At 40.0% G+C, this 17,590-nt stretch overlaps 2 protein-coding genes across 6 annotated transcripts in view; one reads left to right on the plus strand and one right to left on the minus strand.

Annotated features, from left to right (window-relative positions):
• Positions 1–8,759, plus strand: part of SLC16A12 (solute carrier family 16 member 12) — a 64,780-nt gene extending 56,021 nt beyond the window's left edge. For all 5 annotated transcript variants that reach the window (XM_020803218.3, XM_020803225.3, XM_020803227.3 and 2 more), the window contains 2 exons: positions 3,721–3,980; positions 7,850–8,759. In XM_020803218.3, the coding sequence (XP_020658877.3) occupies positions 3,721–3,980; positions 7,850–8,112 (523 nt within the window). In that variant the 3' untranslated portion in view covers positions 8,113–8,759. The remainder of the gene's footprint in view (positions 1–3,720; positions 3,981–7,849) is intronic.
• Positions 8,760–10,005: 1,246 nt separating this feature from the next.
• The window catches only part of ASAH2 (N-acylsphingosine amidohydrolase 2), a 39,774-nt gene continuing 32,189 nt past the window's right edge, over positions 10,006–17,590 (minus strand). The window contains exons 15-20 of the mRNA XM_020803190.3: positions 16,489–16,584; positions 16,113–16,208; positions 13,541–13,687; positions 11,680–11,739; positions 11,300–11,388; positions 10,006–10,687 (exon numbers count right to left, since the gene is read on the minus strand). Of these exons, the coding sequence (XP_020658849.3) occupies positions 10,513–10,687; positions 11,300–11,388; positions 11,680–11,739; positions 13,541–13,687; positions 16,113–16,208; positions 16,489–16,584 (663 nt within the window). The 3' untranslated portion in view covers positions 10,006–10,512. The remainder of the gene's footprint in view (positions 10,688–11,299; positions 11,389–11,679; positions 11,740–13,540; positions 13,688–16,112; positions 16,209–16,488; positions 16,585–17,590) is intronic.

Genomic DNA, 17,590 nt, shown 5'->3' on the forward strand with positions numbered 1-17,590 from the left:
GAAATTGTAGGGCACTATCTTTGAGTTGATGGAAGGGGCAGAGTGTATGTGCCCAAGGAAACTGACAATTGAAAGTGTGTTTTCTGCTAGTCTTTATTTTGTTGTCACTTCTGACTTAACGGTTGCCCTGTGAATTCAAAATCTCTAAAAGGTCCTCTTGTGAATAGCCCTGCTCAGGTCTTGCAAGCTCAAGGCCATGACTTCCTTTATTGAGTCAGTCTAATATTTAGTCTTCCTCTTTTTATAATTTTGATTGACTGTGTCTGGTGTTTAATAACAACAACAACAACAACAACAACAACAACAACAACAACAATTAATAATAATAATAATAATCTATTTTGACTCACAGTGACCCTTTTCAGGGTTTTTCAGGTAGAGAATATTCTGAGGTGGTTTTCCATTCCCTTCTTCTGGGGGCACACTGGGACTGCGCACCTTGCGCAAGGCCACACAAGGAGGCACAGGAGGGAATCAGACTCTCAACCTAAAGCACAGAGCTATCTAGCCAGCTTTTTAGGAACCTGGTATTTAGAACAGTAAGCAAAACACTTCTTTTTTAGTGAGGTGAAAATTTTGTCAGACTGAATTAGTGGTGCCTTGAGTTGCAAAATTAATTCATTCCGGAATGATGGTTGTAACTCAAGTTGGTCATAACTCAAAGCACCATTTCCCATAGGAATACACTGAAGCACGATTAATCCGTTCCGGACGTTTTTTTGGTTGTATCTCAAGGTGCTGGTGGTCTCTCAAAGCATTAGTTCCCATAGGAACTAATGCAAAAGTGGTTAATCCATCCACTAGAGAGATACTCTTTTTTTAACCTAAAAGGACCTCTAAGGTTAAAAAAGGGCAGGAAAGGCAGGCGGGAGGGAGGGAACAATGCAGAAAAGAGGTATTTTTTCCAGTTGTATCTCAAAGCCGCCGGTTGTAAGTCAAAGCAAAATGTTGTGACCGGAGCCAGTTGTAACTCGAATTGGTTGCAAGTCAAGATGGTTGTAAATTGAGGCACCATATTTGAGGGACAGTGATATAGTGGGGCCTGGACTCACAGGATCAATGCTTCGAGACTTTTTGAAAATCAGGGATTGTGGCATCATCTACGTACCCATAAGGCTTCTCTGTTACCATTGAACTTAACTGCAATCCTTTGCAATAGCTGGGAGAGAAATGAGTTTCACCAGGAAGAGTATATTGGTGTAAGCTATCTGTGTTGTAATGTGAAGTATTTGAAGCCGGTTTGGTCTTAAACAGCCATTTGAATGCTGTTGTCTTTCTAAAAGGCCTGTTCCTTCATTGTGGGCATTCCAGCAACTTGTGCCTGTTTCCCTTGTGGGCCATTGTGACCATGAGAACTGTCATAATGAAAGCCGCTGCTTATTATCTTAATTTAATACTAAACAGCTGGCTACCACTGATTACATAACTAGGAGAGAGATATATAGAGACAGAGAGGGCAGGAAGGTAGGCAGAGTGGTGCAAAATGAGGTTAAGCCTAAGTGTGCCAATCTATAGGTGATGAAGTACCAGAATAAAGCCAGGCCGTTTCTGCTGTGGTTGTGGGTGAACTGAGAATCATTTTGCTGTTGCTGGAGTGCTTTTCCTGGGAAGCAAGGGGTCAAAGCCTCTCTGTGGCCCTGGGTTCCCCTGACCAATGGCAGAGGCCAGTGTGGTTTCTTTCAATGTTGTGATCCCAGGATGACTGGTGCTTGGAGCAGACTGTCCGTCCCAGAAGGGAATATTTTATCTATCTATCTATCTATCTATCTATCTATCTATCTATCTATCTATCTATCTATCTATCTATCTATCTATCTATCTATCTATCTATCTATCTATCTATCTATCTATCTATCTATCTATCTATCTATCTGTCTGTCTGTCTGTCTGTCTGTCTGTCTGTCTGTCTGTCTGTCTGTCTGTCTGTCTGTCTGTCTGTCTATCTATCTATCTATCTATCTATCTATCTATCTATCTATCTATCTATCTATCTATCTATCTATCTATCTATCTATCTATCTATCACCCACTCTGGGCAGTTTACAACAAATAACAAAAAACAACAGAGTAACAATTTTGGAAGATGGTGCTTCGTTGATTTTATTTTGATGTACAGTATTGCTTTTATCCCTACAGCCGTTACCTCCTAGCCTATCTCTCCTTTTCTTTTTTTCTCTCTCTCTTCTTTTTTCCTTTCCTCATTTTGGACCTTGTGATTCATTTGGATTTTACCTCAGTTTCTTTTTATGTTATATGTAAACCACCCAGAGTAGACATGTTTTAGATGGGCGGTATAAAAAAATCTAACAAACAAACAAACAAATAAACAAATAAATAAAAGTAAATAAAAAATCATAAAGTGAAGTGAAGATAAAATTATAATACAATAAATACAATTAAAAGCGTAGAAAAATAAAAACACGGTGAAGAGGTAAAGCTGACTTCTTGCGGCTTGTCCTCCTTTCCTTTTGTTAATGGAAACCTACAGATGGTGGGATAATTTGTTTAAATATACAGTTGTATACTGCATTGTTGATTGGTGACAGGGCCTTTTCAGTTGTGGCATCCTACTTTTGAGACGTCTTCCCAGAGACTTGTGGCCATAGATGGAAAAAAAATTGGGCCAGGGGGAACTGCAGCACCCAAAATACCCCAGCTGACTTGCCTAGGAGGTGATTCTAACTAAGGTACAGTATTCTGGGAATTGTAAAAGTCCCAAAAGCAAAACAGTGGGGGAAACTTTTTTAAAGATAGATCTGTGAGATTTAACCCTGTTCCATTATTGGAGTAAAGGTTGCTATGTGCTCAGATATTTTAGGTTATTTTGCTTTATTGTTATCATACTGCTTTGTTTTATTTCTTAAAACGTGTGACTTTACATTTCTTTGTGTGCCCCTTGGGAAGGAATTTTGAGAGGATGAGTGGGAAATCTAATACTTTGGACAAACACATTTATGAAAGAAGAGTGAATATCAACCTAGCAGCAACCTGTAGTGGAATTGAGAGTGCTAATGTAAGCTTGTTGGGTATTTCCACTGGCAAAATGGGTTAGAAGGTTTTCCAAATAACCTAGGACAGGGTTTTTAGAAGATTGACAAGGAAGGTGAGACAATACTTAATTTCTGAAAAGAGAGAAATAATTTTCGCTCTTTTTTGGGAATTCTGCCATGAAATCTGGAAAGCAGCTCTTCTCTTTTATTCTGATAGTAGAGAAGTGAGGCTGCAGCTTCTTAAGTGGGAGGGGAAAATACTTTGCATGTGCTCAGAGATACTTTTCTACCAATATCTTTTTTAAAGGCAATAAACACATAAGAGTATCAAGAGTTTTTCTTTTCTTTTCTTTTCTTTTTTTCTTTCTTTCTTTCATTCATTCATTCATTCATTCATTCATTCGTTTATTTATTTATTTATTTATTTATTTATTTATTTATTTATTTATTTATTTATTGGTGCTGCTGCACCATGTATCTATCTGTGTACATTAAAATAATCAAGTAACTCAGCAAGTTAGGAGGGAAGCATGCCTTTGTCTACACCCATGTAGTCACAAATAGAAAGGGCTCGTTTTAACCAATAGGTCGGTTTAAAGAGGGATGGGTACAGCTGCAAGGCAGACAGATCTCACCTAAAGACATTTCCCCCCCCCTTCCCTCCTGAAGGAAGGTCTCCGGCAAATGGCCTGATCTGCTTTTTTCCCCTGTCTTCTTTACTCCCCTACAGGTGTTTGAAAAAGTACCGCTACATTTGCTACCTCTTTGCCGTGGGCATGGATGGCCTCTGCTGCCTTTTCCTTCCAGTTCTCCAGAGTTTTCCAGTTCTTGTGCCTTTCTCATTCACTTTTGGATATTTTGATGGCGCCTATGTCACTTTAATCCCAGTGGTGACAGCGGATGTGGTGGGCACTGCTTCCTTGTCTTCAGCCCTCGGGGTTGTGTACTTCCTTCATGCAATACCATACCTAATCAGCCCGCCGGTTGCAGGTCGGTTTGTATGTGAATCAGCGTAATATGCAAGCTTGTTAGTAAATGCATCCTTTATATGGCTCCAGGTTTTTTTTTCTCATGTTCTTCACCCAACCTACTACTGTATCCTTTTTTTCTGTGTTGTAAATAATACTCGGTTTCTACTAGATTTAATATTAAGCTAGTGCTCTGTATAAAAAGCACCAAAAAAGTATTTTAAAATAAATATTAACATTTTAAAATCACAAATAACAGCAAGAAATCATCTTGGGCTACTTTAATAGATATTATGACATATACAGTAGTTATCAATGGCACTGTCAAATACATGATTTAATCCTAGATGGACAGATGTTTTAGCCATATGCTTGGGAATTGTAGCAGATCAGAAAGAACAGATATGCAGAAAGCGTGACAGTGGTTATTTAATAGTGGCCATTCACAAAACATTATTATTGTTATCGATAATGTATTATGATTCAAGGCAAAAAAAATCCTTTGCTCTTTTTCCAATCTCATGAAATAAAGCTTAATCTCTGGATGTTTATTTAGTATTCACTTTGGTCTGTCTTAGAATCAGATCCTTTGGGTTTTGTTATCACTTTTTAAAAAATCCATTGAAAACCTATGCAGAAATTAATATTTGAACATATAGGACAAAAATCGTGCGCATAAGAGCAGCTATATGGCAGTCTGTTTCTTCTGGCAGGCTGTCATGTAATTGATCATGTAACTGATCTCATACCCAATTTTGCATGACTGATCACACAAAGGGGATGTTGCGATGTTTGTACAATTACTATATGTGAGCTCATAAGCAAACATTATTTTACCCATATCTTTGAGGTCAGAAAATATATCTCACAAAATATTCATTTTGTCTCAGAAAATATGCATTCATGAATGTGCATGCTTCTGCAAAGTACAAATCCTTGATCAATGTTTAATCTGTTTGGAACATTTAAGCCTAGTTGGCCACTCTTTGAATCATCTGAACATAACTGTCATAGGAAAAAAAATCACTGCAGAAAGACCTGAAAGAGAAACAGCTGAGATAAGGTACATGCAGATGATGGAGACCATGTCAAAAGGATTAATACTTGATCAAAGATTCCTGGTACATTAACAAGTGTGAGATTTTACATTGCCCACAGTTTAACACTTGTGTCAATGATGTTGTTATTACTTTCTAGACTCATAGGCAGTAACTTTTAGGTAAAATTATTCACAGCTTGGTAGTCCCATTCCTGTACTAATAAGCCATTGTGACTTTGTCCGTTATTTGTAGCTTAACCTGCTCATGGGATCACGTAAAAATATGATAGTCATATAATGACTATCTGAGGAAAGTGCACTTGATCTGGAAAAAGCTCACATCAAAATGGAAAAGCCTTTAAGTTGCCACAATGTCCTTGTCATTTATTTTTACACTGATTTTGTCTGACATGCCTGCACAGGCTAACAGGACTACTTTTTTGGAAATGACTAATTTTGACTCCAAACACCAGAGGGCAGTATACCCTTTATATTTTAATCTGTAAACCAGGAAATGCAGAAAGAAGAAACCCACTGTATTATTATTGTAACTTCGGAAGATGAAATATTACGAACAATTATCTTGTTTTCTTCTCCTTGTCTAAGAATGTGCTGTGGGTCTTGTCCTTCCACCGTGATCCCTGAAGAGTCTCCCATCAGTCAAAATCACACCATGTTTCCTTTAATACTGTGTCCAGGCCTGCTGTGTGTACTTTTGTGATATAAAAAAGCAGCAGCGGTGGCCAAACTATTTCTACTCAGGCAGCCCAAATTCTTTGCCAAAAAAGATCAGAACTATGTAAACCAGGTTAATTTGTTTTGCTTATTTGTATGTAGCAGTATGGTGTGACACAGTGCTTAGGACAAGTTGGGAACATAGGGCTCTCCAGATGTTGATGGACTCCAACTCACATTCACCCCAGCCAGCATAGCTAATGGTTGGGATGATGGGAGTTAAAATCCAGGAACATCTAGGGGACCACAGATGCTTCACTCTTTGATTGTAGTGTCAGGCTTTGGCTGAAGGAGGGAAAGAGTGTAGCTGAAACCTTTATATAGTTATGAAGGTCTCTGATCCTAGACCAAGTACTCTCTTTGCCTATCTTATGTCATATGTTTTGCCATGAGGATAAAATAGGAAAAGCCATATCCATCTATAACAGTGGCCCCCAACCTTGAGCCCTCAGATGTTCTTGGACTAAAAAAATACATGATAGATCGGTTTTAATTATAATTTATAACCCTTATAAGAGCAATGTAGGAAATAGAAGCCCCCCCCCTTGTTACCAGAAACAATTCAGCAACAGCTCTTACTCTTGAGATATTATGAGGCAATTGTCCACATACTTTTAGGGATATTTAAAATAAACTTGCTTTATTTTAAGAAGGGAAAACTGAGTTCCTTAGGGAGGTGAAATGAGCCATATATATGCTTGTGTGTCTGTCTGCACTGTATGGAGGCATTTGTACCAGTGGAGATCCTTCTGAAGAGAAGGCAGGAAATTAGGGATGGACATGCACCGAACCACAAACCAGAAAAGCCCACAAACTGGACTGATTTGTGGTTTGGTTTGGGGATCCTGTTTTGCCAAAAGGAAATGAAGCACCGAGCTTTTGTCTCCTTGGTATTTGGTTTTGTTTGGCCAAAGGGGGTGCTGCCCAGACCCCCTTCCACTGCCCCCCAAGTTGGCTCCCTACTTCTGCCACCACCACCTCCTCCTCCTCCTGGCTTGTGCGCTTATCCGGCTGTCCTCGGCCTGCTGCCTGTGAGGATGGCGGCAGCTGTGGTGGAGGCACAGGCGGCTTCACTGGAGAGGGGGAGGGGCAGGTAGTTCCTTCCTCTGCACGGACCTGAAGAACAAACTGTGAATCATCACCAACCACTGTTTCCCCCCCAGTTTGTGCCAATCTCTAGAGGAAATAAAATCTAAAGCTGCCTGCAGATTACAGCTTTTCAAAATCTTGGTTCTACAGTTGAGCCATTCATTAGCTTTCATGTTACCTATGTTCTCTTTCTCTCTCCCCCCCCCCCAGGTCAAGTAAAAGCTTCAAGTTTTTTTCCCCATTGTAACTACGATATTGGAATCATTAAAAAAGTGAAGTTGGAAGGGGCTTACGAGGCCATCAAGTCCAATCCCGTGCTCACCTGAAATTCAGCTGACATTCAATTGAAATCTAGCTTCCTTTAACTTGGGCCCATTGTTGCTTGTCCTGCACTCTGGGATGATCGAGAACCGATCTTGCCCCTCCTCTGTATCACAGCCTTTCAAATATTTGAAAAGTGCTATCATATCACCCCTTAGTATTCTTTTCTCAAGGCTAAACATGCCCAATTATTTCAGCCTTTCCTCATAAAGCTTGGTTTCCAGCCCCCCTGGAACAGATTTATTTATTTTGAATACGGTGTTAACATTATGTCACCTTTGAGCTTCTGAGCTTCATTTACTATTAGCCCCTGTGCACAGTTAATATATATGTACTAATTATATACATGCAAGAGCTTTTCCTAGCCCTGTGTAGAAATGCCTAGGATTTAAATGGGGACTTCTACTTGCAAACCATGTACTTTACCACTGAGCTGCAGCGTACATCCAAAGTTAGCCAGAACAGGAGGATGTTCACAGGTCACCAAAAACACTCTACAAGGGACCCAAAAACCCTCTGATGTGGTTGAGCAATGTCTTTATCCCGCCTTTTGGGTGGACTTGCCTTGAAAATGTGTATGTGTGTGGAAATTCCAGACCTTTTGGAAGATGAAAGCTTATTTTGGCGAGGACAAAAAAATGTAAATGTTACTTTTCTTCACAGTTACTGTACTTTCCTTTAAAAAGATGTTGTGTGTTTTCCCATAGGCTGGCTTGTGGATACCACTGGAAATTACACCACATCGTTCCTGCTGTGCGGGTTTTCCATGATCTTCAGTTCGATGTTGCTGTGCTGTGCAAGACTAGCTAAGAGAGCAAGACGGACTCCCTCAAGGCCATTGGGCAGAGATTCTAATGCCAAGCAAACCAGCTGGACAAATGGAGCAATAGCTTATTCTGTGACTGGGGAATTAGAGCAAAAAGGGGTGGAATTGCTGGCTAGTGAGGCAAACGCCTTTAGCAAAAGATGACAACGTGCAATAAATTCCCCTTAGTGTACCCATTAAACTTTTTGCGAAAATAGATTTTGCTAAGTATGCTACACTCTGGAAGATTTTTTCTCCCTTGGGAAAGGAATGAAGGAGGGAAGGAGGGTACTTCTCAAACAGATTTTTTTTTCTTTTGTCCTTTTGACAAGATAGAAAGCCCATGTCTAACAAGGAGAGAGGAGGAAGAAAAAGATATTTTAGGATCTGAGTGCAGATAGTGGTCATAATCAGAAGTCACTTCCATGCACAAAGAAAGAAGACTCTGGGCTTTCAAAGGGATCATGACACAATGCTTAAGCCCATGTTGGCCCAATAAGCCTTTCAATGTTGCACTTGATTGCTCTTGCCTGGAATAGCTGAAGCGAGGGCCTGTGGGGGAGAAGGTCCAGCAAAACATACATTTTATATGGCCTTTGAACAGGGCTCAGCATCTTTTGAAAAGGGACTTTGCTTGTGTTGGGTGATTTACACCATGGTTGATCTTATTTAAAGTGTCATGCAATCAGCTCTAATGATAATAATGTGTCTAGATTTGATAAACAACTGGACTGGGATATGACTTTAGAAGCCTGATGATTCCCAAAGGTTTCTTCTTCTTCAAAGCGTTTGAAAATAAATTAATAACACGAGAGCAATATGAAGGCTGTTTTTAGCTGAAAGAGTGTTAGAAACAAGATTTCTGTTTGAAGTATTTTGTTACGGCAACTCTCTAGTAACTCAGGAAGGAACTGTCACAGGGAAGAGGTATAAATGGCCACGCTCCCTTAAACCCTAAGCAGCCTTAAGGTTCGGCTACTTTGTTTTATTTCAGTGCTTAATTTTGACCTCATGTATTCAAGCCACAGAAAGGTAGCTAAATATGTCGAGATATTCATAGAAGATAAGGCAGTCAGTACAGGTACAGTGGGGTCTCGACTTACGAACGGCTCGACATACGAATGTTTCGACTTACGAACCGCTCTCATAGGAATATATGGACTCGACTTACGAACTTAGATTCGAGTTACGAACTCTTTTTTCCCCTTTTTTAAAAAGCTAAGTCATCTTAGGTTAAAAGGAAAAAAAGAAAAATATCCCCCTCTAGTGGCAGAAGGCGGAATAGCAGCTTCCCATTAGTTTCTATGGACGAAAAGAGCAGATACGGATTAAATGGTTTTCAATGCATTCCTATGGGAAATGCAGATTCGACTTAAGAACTTTTCGACCTGAGAACTGCCTTCCAATACGGATTAAGTTCGTAAGTCGAGACCCCACTGTATTCCATTCATATGCTTGCTTGTTGAGTAACCTCATGAGCGCAGCAGTTTGGTGACCACAAACTAAGCTTCAAAACATATGAGCTGTAAGCTGAGCTTGAAATCATTAAACATTGGGTATTTTGTAAGATGTGTTGACAAGGTAAGTCCCTGGTATTTTCATATATTGTATTTTAAAATGAACCCTTTCTGCTTTTCCTAAGAGGTTTCATAGTCAGTGTTTAGCTTTCACCTCCCTTCAGCCAGCAAGTCTTCTCCAGTAGTAACATCTTTTCTGTAGTTACTATATTGTCAGCATAGAGGGGAGTATACGATTGCTGTTCTCTTGGTGCGCTCATATCTAGCAAGCTGAAGCACTTTACAATTTACTGCAGGAAGAAATTACTAATGTAGTCAGTGCAGTCACACCTTAAATTAACCAGGTACTGTTGATTCACAGCGTGCTCAAAACTTTCTAATCCTAATCTCTGCATTCTTTGGGATGTGAAGCAGACATAATGATGAAGCAACCAGATGTTGAGTTTATTAAGAAATATTGTTAATTCAAAGCTGAGACAAGTAATTAAAAAAATATACTGACTGAAATCCTGTTGAATAACTAGCATAACTGCGCGGGGGATTATGCTCAGGCAGTCAAGGCACTCTTTATTGTGTAGTTTGAGTGCATAATTGATTGCACAATTCACACCTGCAAAAGTCCTTCATGAATATCACTTCTGCCTTAGCGTGATTTTCCCTGTCACTTGCATTACTCCACTTTGCATGTGAAACTATGCTACAGGTAAGTGAGAATAATTAAAAACCAAGAACAAAAACAACTTAGACTTGTTCTTATGCTTTCTCAAATGGAAGTCATTCTTGCTTCTTTCATGACATGCTTTAGTAAATACTGCGCTTTGAGTTCACATGCCAGATTGGAAACGGGGCATGGTTGAAATCTGTGCATCTGCTGAAATGAGAATGATTTCCCCTCGATCCCACTGTAGGTAGAGAGAGTGGAAAATGTCATGGACTGGTAGGTAGCAAGGCAGGTGTGCCTATGAGCTGCTGCATAAAAGCCTCCCATTTATTCAAAATAAAAATGGATTAAAAGGGATGCTTTCCCACCACTTGACAACTGCATTGTTCAGTTCAAAACCTCAAATTGTGAAGATGTTCCACTGAATGCATGGATCGAGCTAAGTAATTCTTTGCTGTGACCAAAATATTGCAATCGGTAGGTTCCTGGAGCGGTGCTGTTTGGGATGTGCCACTCCATTGTAACTGTGCTGGTTCCGAAACTGCCTTTCTTCCAGATGAACCTAGCAAGAGAAGGAAGAATTGTGGATTAAACTCGTTCACACATTTTAAGGGGAATGAATGCTCTACCTCAGTTTGCTATACATGCACCAACATGTCTGTAAAAATGGGGAAAAACCTTAAGATTATTGATAGAATACCAGAAAAGTACATTTCACTGAAATATAGTTTATAGAATATGATCAGGCCCAATTGCAAACATTTCTACAATGTTCCCCCATCTCGTCTGTTTCTCCACTTTTTCATACCAAGACTCTGCTTCTTCATATAAAACCTGCCTCTTGACTCTTGATGAAATTTGCTACATTGCTGTATATCTAGAGCTCTATTGACAAGACCCAAGAAATTAAAGAACCACCATGCAAATTACCAATGTTGCAATGACCTCTTCAAATACTTTAATCTGCTTTTGCAGCTACACTCAAGGTCTATTCTGGAAATGTTCTTCCTTTCCGAAGCCAAAAAAATCATTAGAAAGGGAAATAAGTTTATGCCATATTATAATGAAACAGGAAAGAGGCTGCCCCCTTAAGGACTGCAAGATGCAGGAAATTCTGCAAATAGATCTTTGTGCCTTGTAGAACAAAAGGGGAAGTCTTCCTAGAACTGCTCACCTAGTATCCCATGAGGCATCATCAGATTCCACGTGCCAACTTTGAGAGCTGTTGTCGTATTTTTCTACTGTGAGGAACCTAAAAGTTGTCTGAGGAAAAAACACAGAATTAACGAGAAACTAAACAGCAGGGTAGAAAATTGTGTTCCAGAGATTATCTCATACAAACAGTAAATTTGATCTGACTGACCTTCATGCTTCGTTTTCAGTTTTTTTCCACGGCATTTTGCTTTTATAAGTCCTAGATTCACTGGTGGAGGCAATTAGTTTTCTCCTCTTTCAAGCTCCCATATTTCTTGCACCTCAGGTAAATGTGGGGTGGGTTAGGGGTGGGGAAAGTGGAAATCTTATGGAATTTTCTGTTCAGAAGTTTGTACTTACTATATTTGCTACAGAATTCCTTGGATTCGCACCAACAAACTGTGCCGTAGCCACCTCTCCCTAAATGAGAGACAGAATTCATTATGAGACAGTGACAGATCCCATAGCTCAGTTATACAAACAAAATAACCTTTCGAAGTGAGTTGCTGAAAGTTAAGAAAACTGCATAGACATCACCGGTTGCATACTGAGTCGCAAGAGTCTGCATGTGGTCTATGGAGATTTTTAAACTTACGCACTTTGCCTCTCAAGATTATGCCATTTGCATAACTGCGCAATGGGATTTCAGCCAGTGAAGACTGTGTTGCATACATATAAGAATATAAGTTGTCAAATATTCCTTCTGGACAAACCTGCTGAAATTAGGTGGTTCATAGACATGGGCTATTCATATTTGTATCCCTGGGGATATGAATACGAATAGCAGCACCACAAGCGCCACAGAGGCCCATTCCCTCGCCCCAGAACTGGCCAGTTCAATCACCGTTTGCAATGTGACACTCAGCTCTACTGTCGTCATCATTGCACCAGTTGTAGAAGGAGCCTGTCTGGCTCTTCCCTGTCTCCCCATGCAGCCAACCACTGCAGCATGGAGGCAGGATGGGGAATCTCCCCACTCGGCCAAGGAGTGGTCAGCTGTGTGGGGAGGCGGAGAAGAGTTGGCCAGGCTCCTTCCATGATTTGTGTGACTACAACAACAACAACCCAGATGAGCACCAAACTGCAAATGATGAGAGGACCAGCCACTTCTGGGGGGAGGGAATGGGCCTCAGTGGCACTTGCAGTGGTGCTATTCATTTTTGTATCCGCAGGGATACAAATAGCCCATGTCTAGTGGTTCACTCTTGTTTGAATGAAGTAATTTCCCGAGTACTAGCACTGTATTATCTGTACAAGCATTCATAGCTATGGGTATATGTTACAAGGTACCAATTTTGGGATGAAGTGTTCATGTATTTTTAAGTGTGAAAAGAAAATTCTACGGCCTAGTGATAGAGTATATGTATTGCAGAAATAATGCACATTTTTTCAGGATTCCAGAATGGAAATAAATAATGCCTTCTTAAAAGTGGGACTAAGTTTCACAGACTGATTAGTGATGGTGTACAAGACCTTCATTTCTTTGGAAATATAATTAGAGATGGGCACAAACTGCATGAAGCCATACTGCTGCCTTTTAATAAAGCTGGATCTCCTCCTTTTGGTGTGTGAATGGGTTACTCTATTTGGAAATTTCAAATTTTAAAAAAAGATGGTAAGTTGCCAGCTGTATTGGGCATTTTATCTAGAATGGTGATCAAACATTATCTGAAAAATAAATATGAATCATTTTTGGGTAGTGTGGGCGGCATATAAATTAAATAAATAAATAAATAAATAAATAAATAAATAAATAAATAAATAATTATTATTATATTACAGAAAAAGGCTTTTGTCAAGAATGAGATTAAATGTTAACACATCAAAAATGGTTTTAGTCCTTGCACTTAATTTATAATTCAGCTTATGTTTGTAATTAAAGACATTTTGTTGACAAATATCCTCTCTTTGAAGATATTTCATTCTACTCCATTCTACTCCTTATTTTTATTTTCTTCCTCAGAGAGAACATTTGGTCTTCAGCCGACTCGTTTGTGGCCATCCTTATGGTGGCCCTACCCACAATTTTATTTTTGTGTTCATCCTACTGCTTGTAACCATACTGGATGACAGAAAGAATGAGCTGACTATCAGTACAGTATATAGGAAGTACAGTATTAGGAAATGGAACTAACTCCCTATTGATAGCGCCACTCATGAAGAAAGAAGTAAGGCTTTGTTTTGTTTATTTATTTTTTGTTGAAAAGACAGGTGTACATACCGTTTGGTACTTTGGCTGTACATCTTGTAGCACATCTCCATATTTACGACCAAGTGGCTTTGCGTCGACCACAAGAGGCAGAAAGCTCAAATTTGTTATGTTGAAAATAGATGGCCCTGGGTATTTTCGTAAGTGTGGAACAGTATCCTAAATAAATCAGATTTGCTATATAATGAAGACTGACAGTTTCATCTTAACCAAGGAATATAGTAAAGGAAAGGGGGCAATTGAAAAGGGAGACATTTTAATAAAACATTAAGTGACTGTATTTACATGTATTTAATACATTGAAATTTATTTTTAATAAAAGGTTGCACCGTCCAGAGTTCCGGCCAGCTGGTGAACATCCCCTCTGTTCAGACACTTCCAATTTACTCCCTTGTACTCAGGTTTTCCAATTTTGGGCCGATATTCTAAGCATGCTCAATTCTTTATTGGATCCTTTTGTGGAGTGGGAAAGATATCCTTCTATGAGTTTTCTTTGTAAATATGATTTGTATTTCTGCAGATCTTTAGGTTTCTCAAAGGTTACTGGCATCTCTGTTTTGTCTGCAGATGGTGCCCTGTGTAAAGGCAACACAGTGGCCCACATTTAGAAAATCTGACTGTTATGTTAGCATTTAGAATGCTCTGCATATGGAAAGTCTGAGGCTCAGTTTCTGGCACCCATTGAAAAATCTTGTTGGATCACACCCACAACGCATTGCCATTGGCTACGCTGGTAATGGCTGACGGAAGCTGTAGTCCAACGATATCTTCAAGTTGCCCCCCTTGGCTATAGTAGACCCTACGTTTATTCTGTGAAGCCAAATACTTGGATGTTCAGCACTGAGAAACAAGATATATTTCTTCACAATGCCTGCAGTTAAAATTACTATGTTTCAGAACATTTAATGGTGGCTGTATGATGACTACATGAACAGCTTTAAAAGAGACATCAAGCAATTAATGCAGTACAAGGGTGGAGCTTCTCTTTCAGCCTGAGGGCCACATTCAATTTTGGAAAAATTATTTGGGAGCCGCATTGTAATGATGGGTGAGGCTGCAGGTATAGAATGGGAACCAAAAATACTGGCGTAATCTACCTTAAATCTCGTAACTCCCAATCACTAAGCCTTAGGAGATGCATTTCAACTTTTTAGAAGAAGAGGGAAGGCATGCAGAAAAAGGTAAGACACCATCAAAGGGTGGTGTGAAAGGGAAGGTGCCGGGGCCATTGAGGGAAGCTGAGAGAGCAAGGGGGAACCCTAGAAGGGCTTGATATAGTCCCAGGGTCTGAGGTTTGCCACCTTTATACAGAGTATGGCATTCAATGGCTCCTAGTCATGATGACTTAAGATGATCTCCTGTTTCGGAGACACGGGTACCTGTTTCTGGGCAACCGAAGCAGGAGGTACTGCTATACTCATGTCGTATCTGTGCGCCTCTGACTGGGCATCTGGTTGGCCACTGTTGTGACAGAATGGTGGAATACATAGTTCTCTGAGCTTTTGTTGTTGGTCAGCTACTTGTTTTCTGATGAGGCACCATAGGACTAGGTGGACTAACAGTCAGACTCAGTGTACAGAAATCCATCAACAATGTTCTGGCTTGAAAGAGTTGCTTTAGCAGCTTGGTATGGGCTGCTCAACACAGCTAGGCTGTCTGTCCAGGCAGATGCGAGAGGTACCCATGATCTTCATCTCCAGTAGATCCATGAGACTAGTGGAAATGAGGGTCACGTTGTTGTTTTGCATCTGCCCAGGAGCCCTTGCAGTAGACCCACCATTTCATCTATTAATGAGCCGCTGCTTCTGCCAGTGGAACTGGAAAGCAAAGGAAAGCCTTTCCCATTGCAGCTTCCTCCCTCCCCTGGCTTAAGAACCTGCTCTGGAAGGCCGGTAGATCTTACAGAGCATGTTCTTTGTGCTACAGAGGGATGTACCAGAAGAGGAAGAAAGTCCTGATTCCACTGGCAGAAGCAGCAGAATCCAGCAGAACTATACCGCGGGATATTGGGTTATGAAATCAATGAAAAGGATGAATAATTTTCTTTTTAAGCTTATGGCCAAAATGGCATTCAAGGTGGCTAACAACAGAAAAATTCCAGTGAAACCAAATACAATGAAAACATAGACACAAATATAAAAGACAATTAAAAATACTTTTGCTAATGAAAACAACAGCCCTTTCCTACAGTAACTGACCTTAAATGAGAGGGGCCTATCTGAAGATACAATTCTTCTTTGCTGGTTAAAGGACTTCAGAAAGTAGGTGCTACCTAGCCAGAATAATCTTTTTACACTGACTTCCTGTAATGAGGACATTTGAAGAAGTTTAAAAGCTGGCTTTTAAAATCATCCTCATCTTAGAACTGCAGAGCTGGAAGGGACTCTGTGGATCATCAGGTCCAGCTCCTGTCAAGGAGGCACAGTGGAGAATTGAACTCCCAACCTCTGGCTTCACATCCAGAGACCTAAGCCACTGAGGCAAGAAAGCATCTACTTTCCTATTTCTAATTAAATAAAGGACGTAAGGAACCCATTCTTGGCCACAGTTTTTGATGTTATATGCAGACAGGTTTTTTTATTACCGTAGCAATAGCCTTGGCTAGACCTCGGAATGACTGAATGTACGCAGACAAAGTATGTGGTCCATAAATGGTTGATGCTCCTTCATATCGCTGAATCTACGAAGTGAGAAAAGAGTGCCTGGATGATTCAATATCCCATGGTTTTGTCAGATCACTAGACAACAGACAGAGTGTAAGAGGTGCCATAAGCCACAGATATATTGCATATTGGATATCCACATTCATCCAGATTTATTCTCAGTGGCAATTAATTCTCAGTTTTTCATTGAGACAAATAAATGTGGGTACATTTTGTTTTGTTTTGTTTTGAGCTCATGACCTTAATAAAACATTAAACATTTAAAAAGTTTTGGTTTAGGGCTGCCAGTGTTTTTACCTGATATTCTTCAAAAGTAGTTATATAATGTGTATAAACATTGCACAGTCCTGCAATTACAACATTCATTCCTGGTTTTCCATGAGTTGCAAATTCCTAAAATAAAACCAGGCCAGATCAGTCAATAAACATTCAGAACGGGCTATTCTGAGAGCATAAGTATTGTCTTTCTTTATTTACTTTATACCTTACATTTTCAGCATGACATTGTGTTCCTGATGACACACAATGCAAATATAAATAAAATACAAAAAAGGACAACATATACAAAATTAAAATCAAATCATGACTGAAATTGTGTTTTTTTGTTTATTTGAACAAAGCCAAAGTTGAAAAACAAAATGAAAATACTGTACTACAATTACGTACAGTTATAAAAATCTTAGAAAGATAGAAACACACTGGTCTGGTGCCTACATGATAATAACGTATCTCAAAGTCCTCTCTGAGAAGGCCATTCCATAAACCATCACTGAAAATTCTGTTTCTGGTCACCGCTATAATTTAGGCCAGTGGTTCCCAATCTTAGGTCTTGAGATTGACTAAATGCCCAGAAGTCTTCACCACTAACTTTGCTGGCTAGGAATTCTGAGAGTTGTAGTCCAAGAACATATGGGGACCCAAGGTTGGGAACCACTGGTCTAGGTGGCAGGGTTACTGGGAGAAGAGTATAACAGGCCTCAGTACATCCTCCCCCTACCTCATACGTTCAATCTTAACAATTTTCATCAAATCGCTAACATACCAGTCCTGGGCAAGGTGATCAAGAGGGTGGTGGCCAATCAGTTGCAGTCATACCAGGCTCAAACTGAACCAGGACAAAACAGAGATTTTGCTCTGGGTGGGGGGGAACCTCCGATGGGTTTAGGGGGATGGTCCCTTGGCTGGAAGATACTCCCCTCCAGTTTAAAGACCAACTGTGTAATTTGGGTGTTCTTCTGAACCTAGCTCTCTCTTCGGAGTCCCATATTGCAGCTGTGTCTAGATCAGCCTTCAACCAGCTTAGAAAAATCACCCAACTTTGCCCCAACCTAGACGAGGACTCCCTCAGGACTTTAGTGCAGGCCCTGGTAATCTCCTGGACTGACTACTGCAATGCCCT

The sequence above is a fragment of the Pogona vitticeps genome, chromosome 3 (genome assembly GCF_051106095.1).
Source record: "Pogona vitticeps strain Pit_001003342236 chromosome 3, PviZW2.1, whole genome shotgun sequence".
In the NCBI taxonomy this organism is placed as follows: domain Eukaryota; kingdom Metazoa; phylum Chordata; class Lepidosauria; order Squamata; family Agamidae; genus Pogona; species Pogona vitticeps.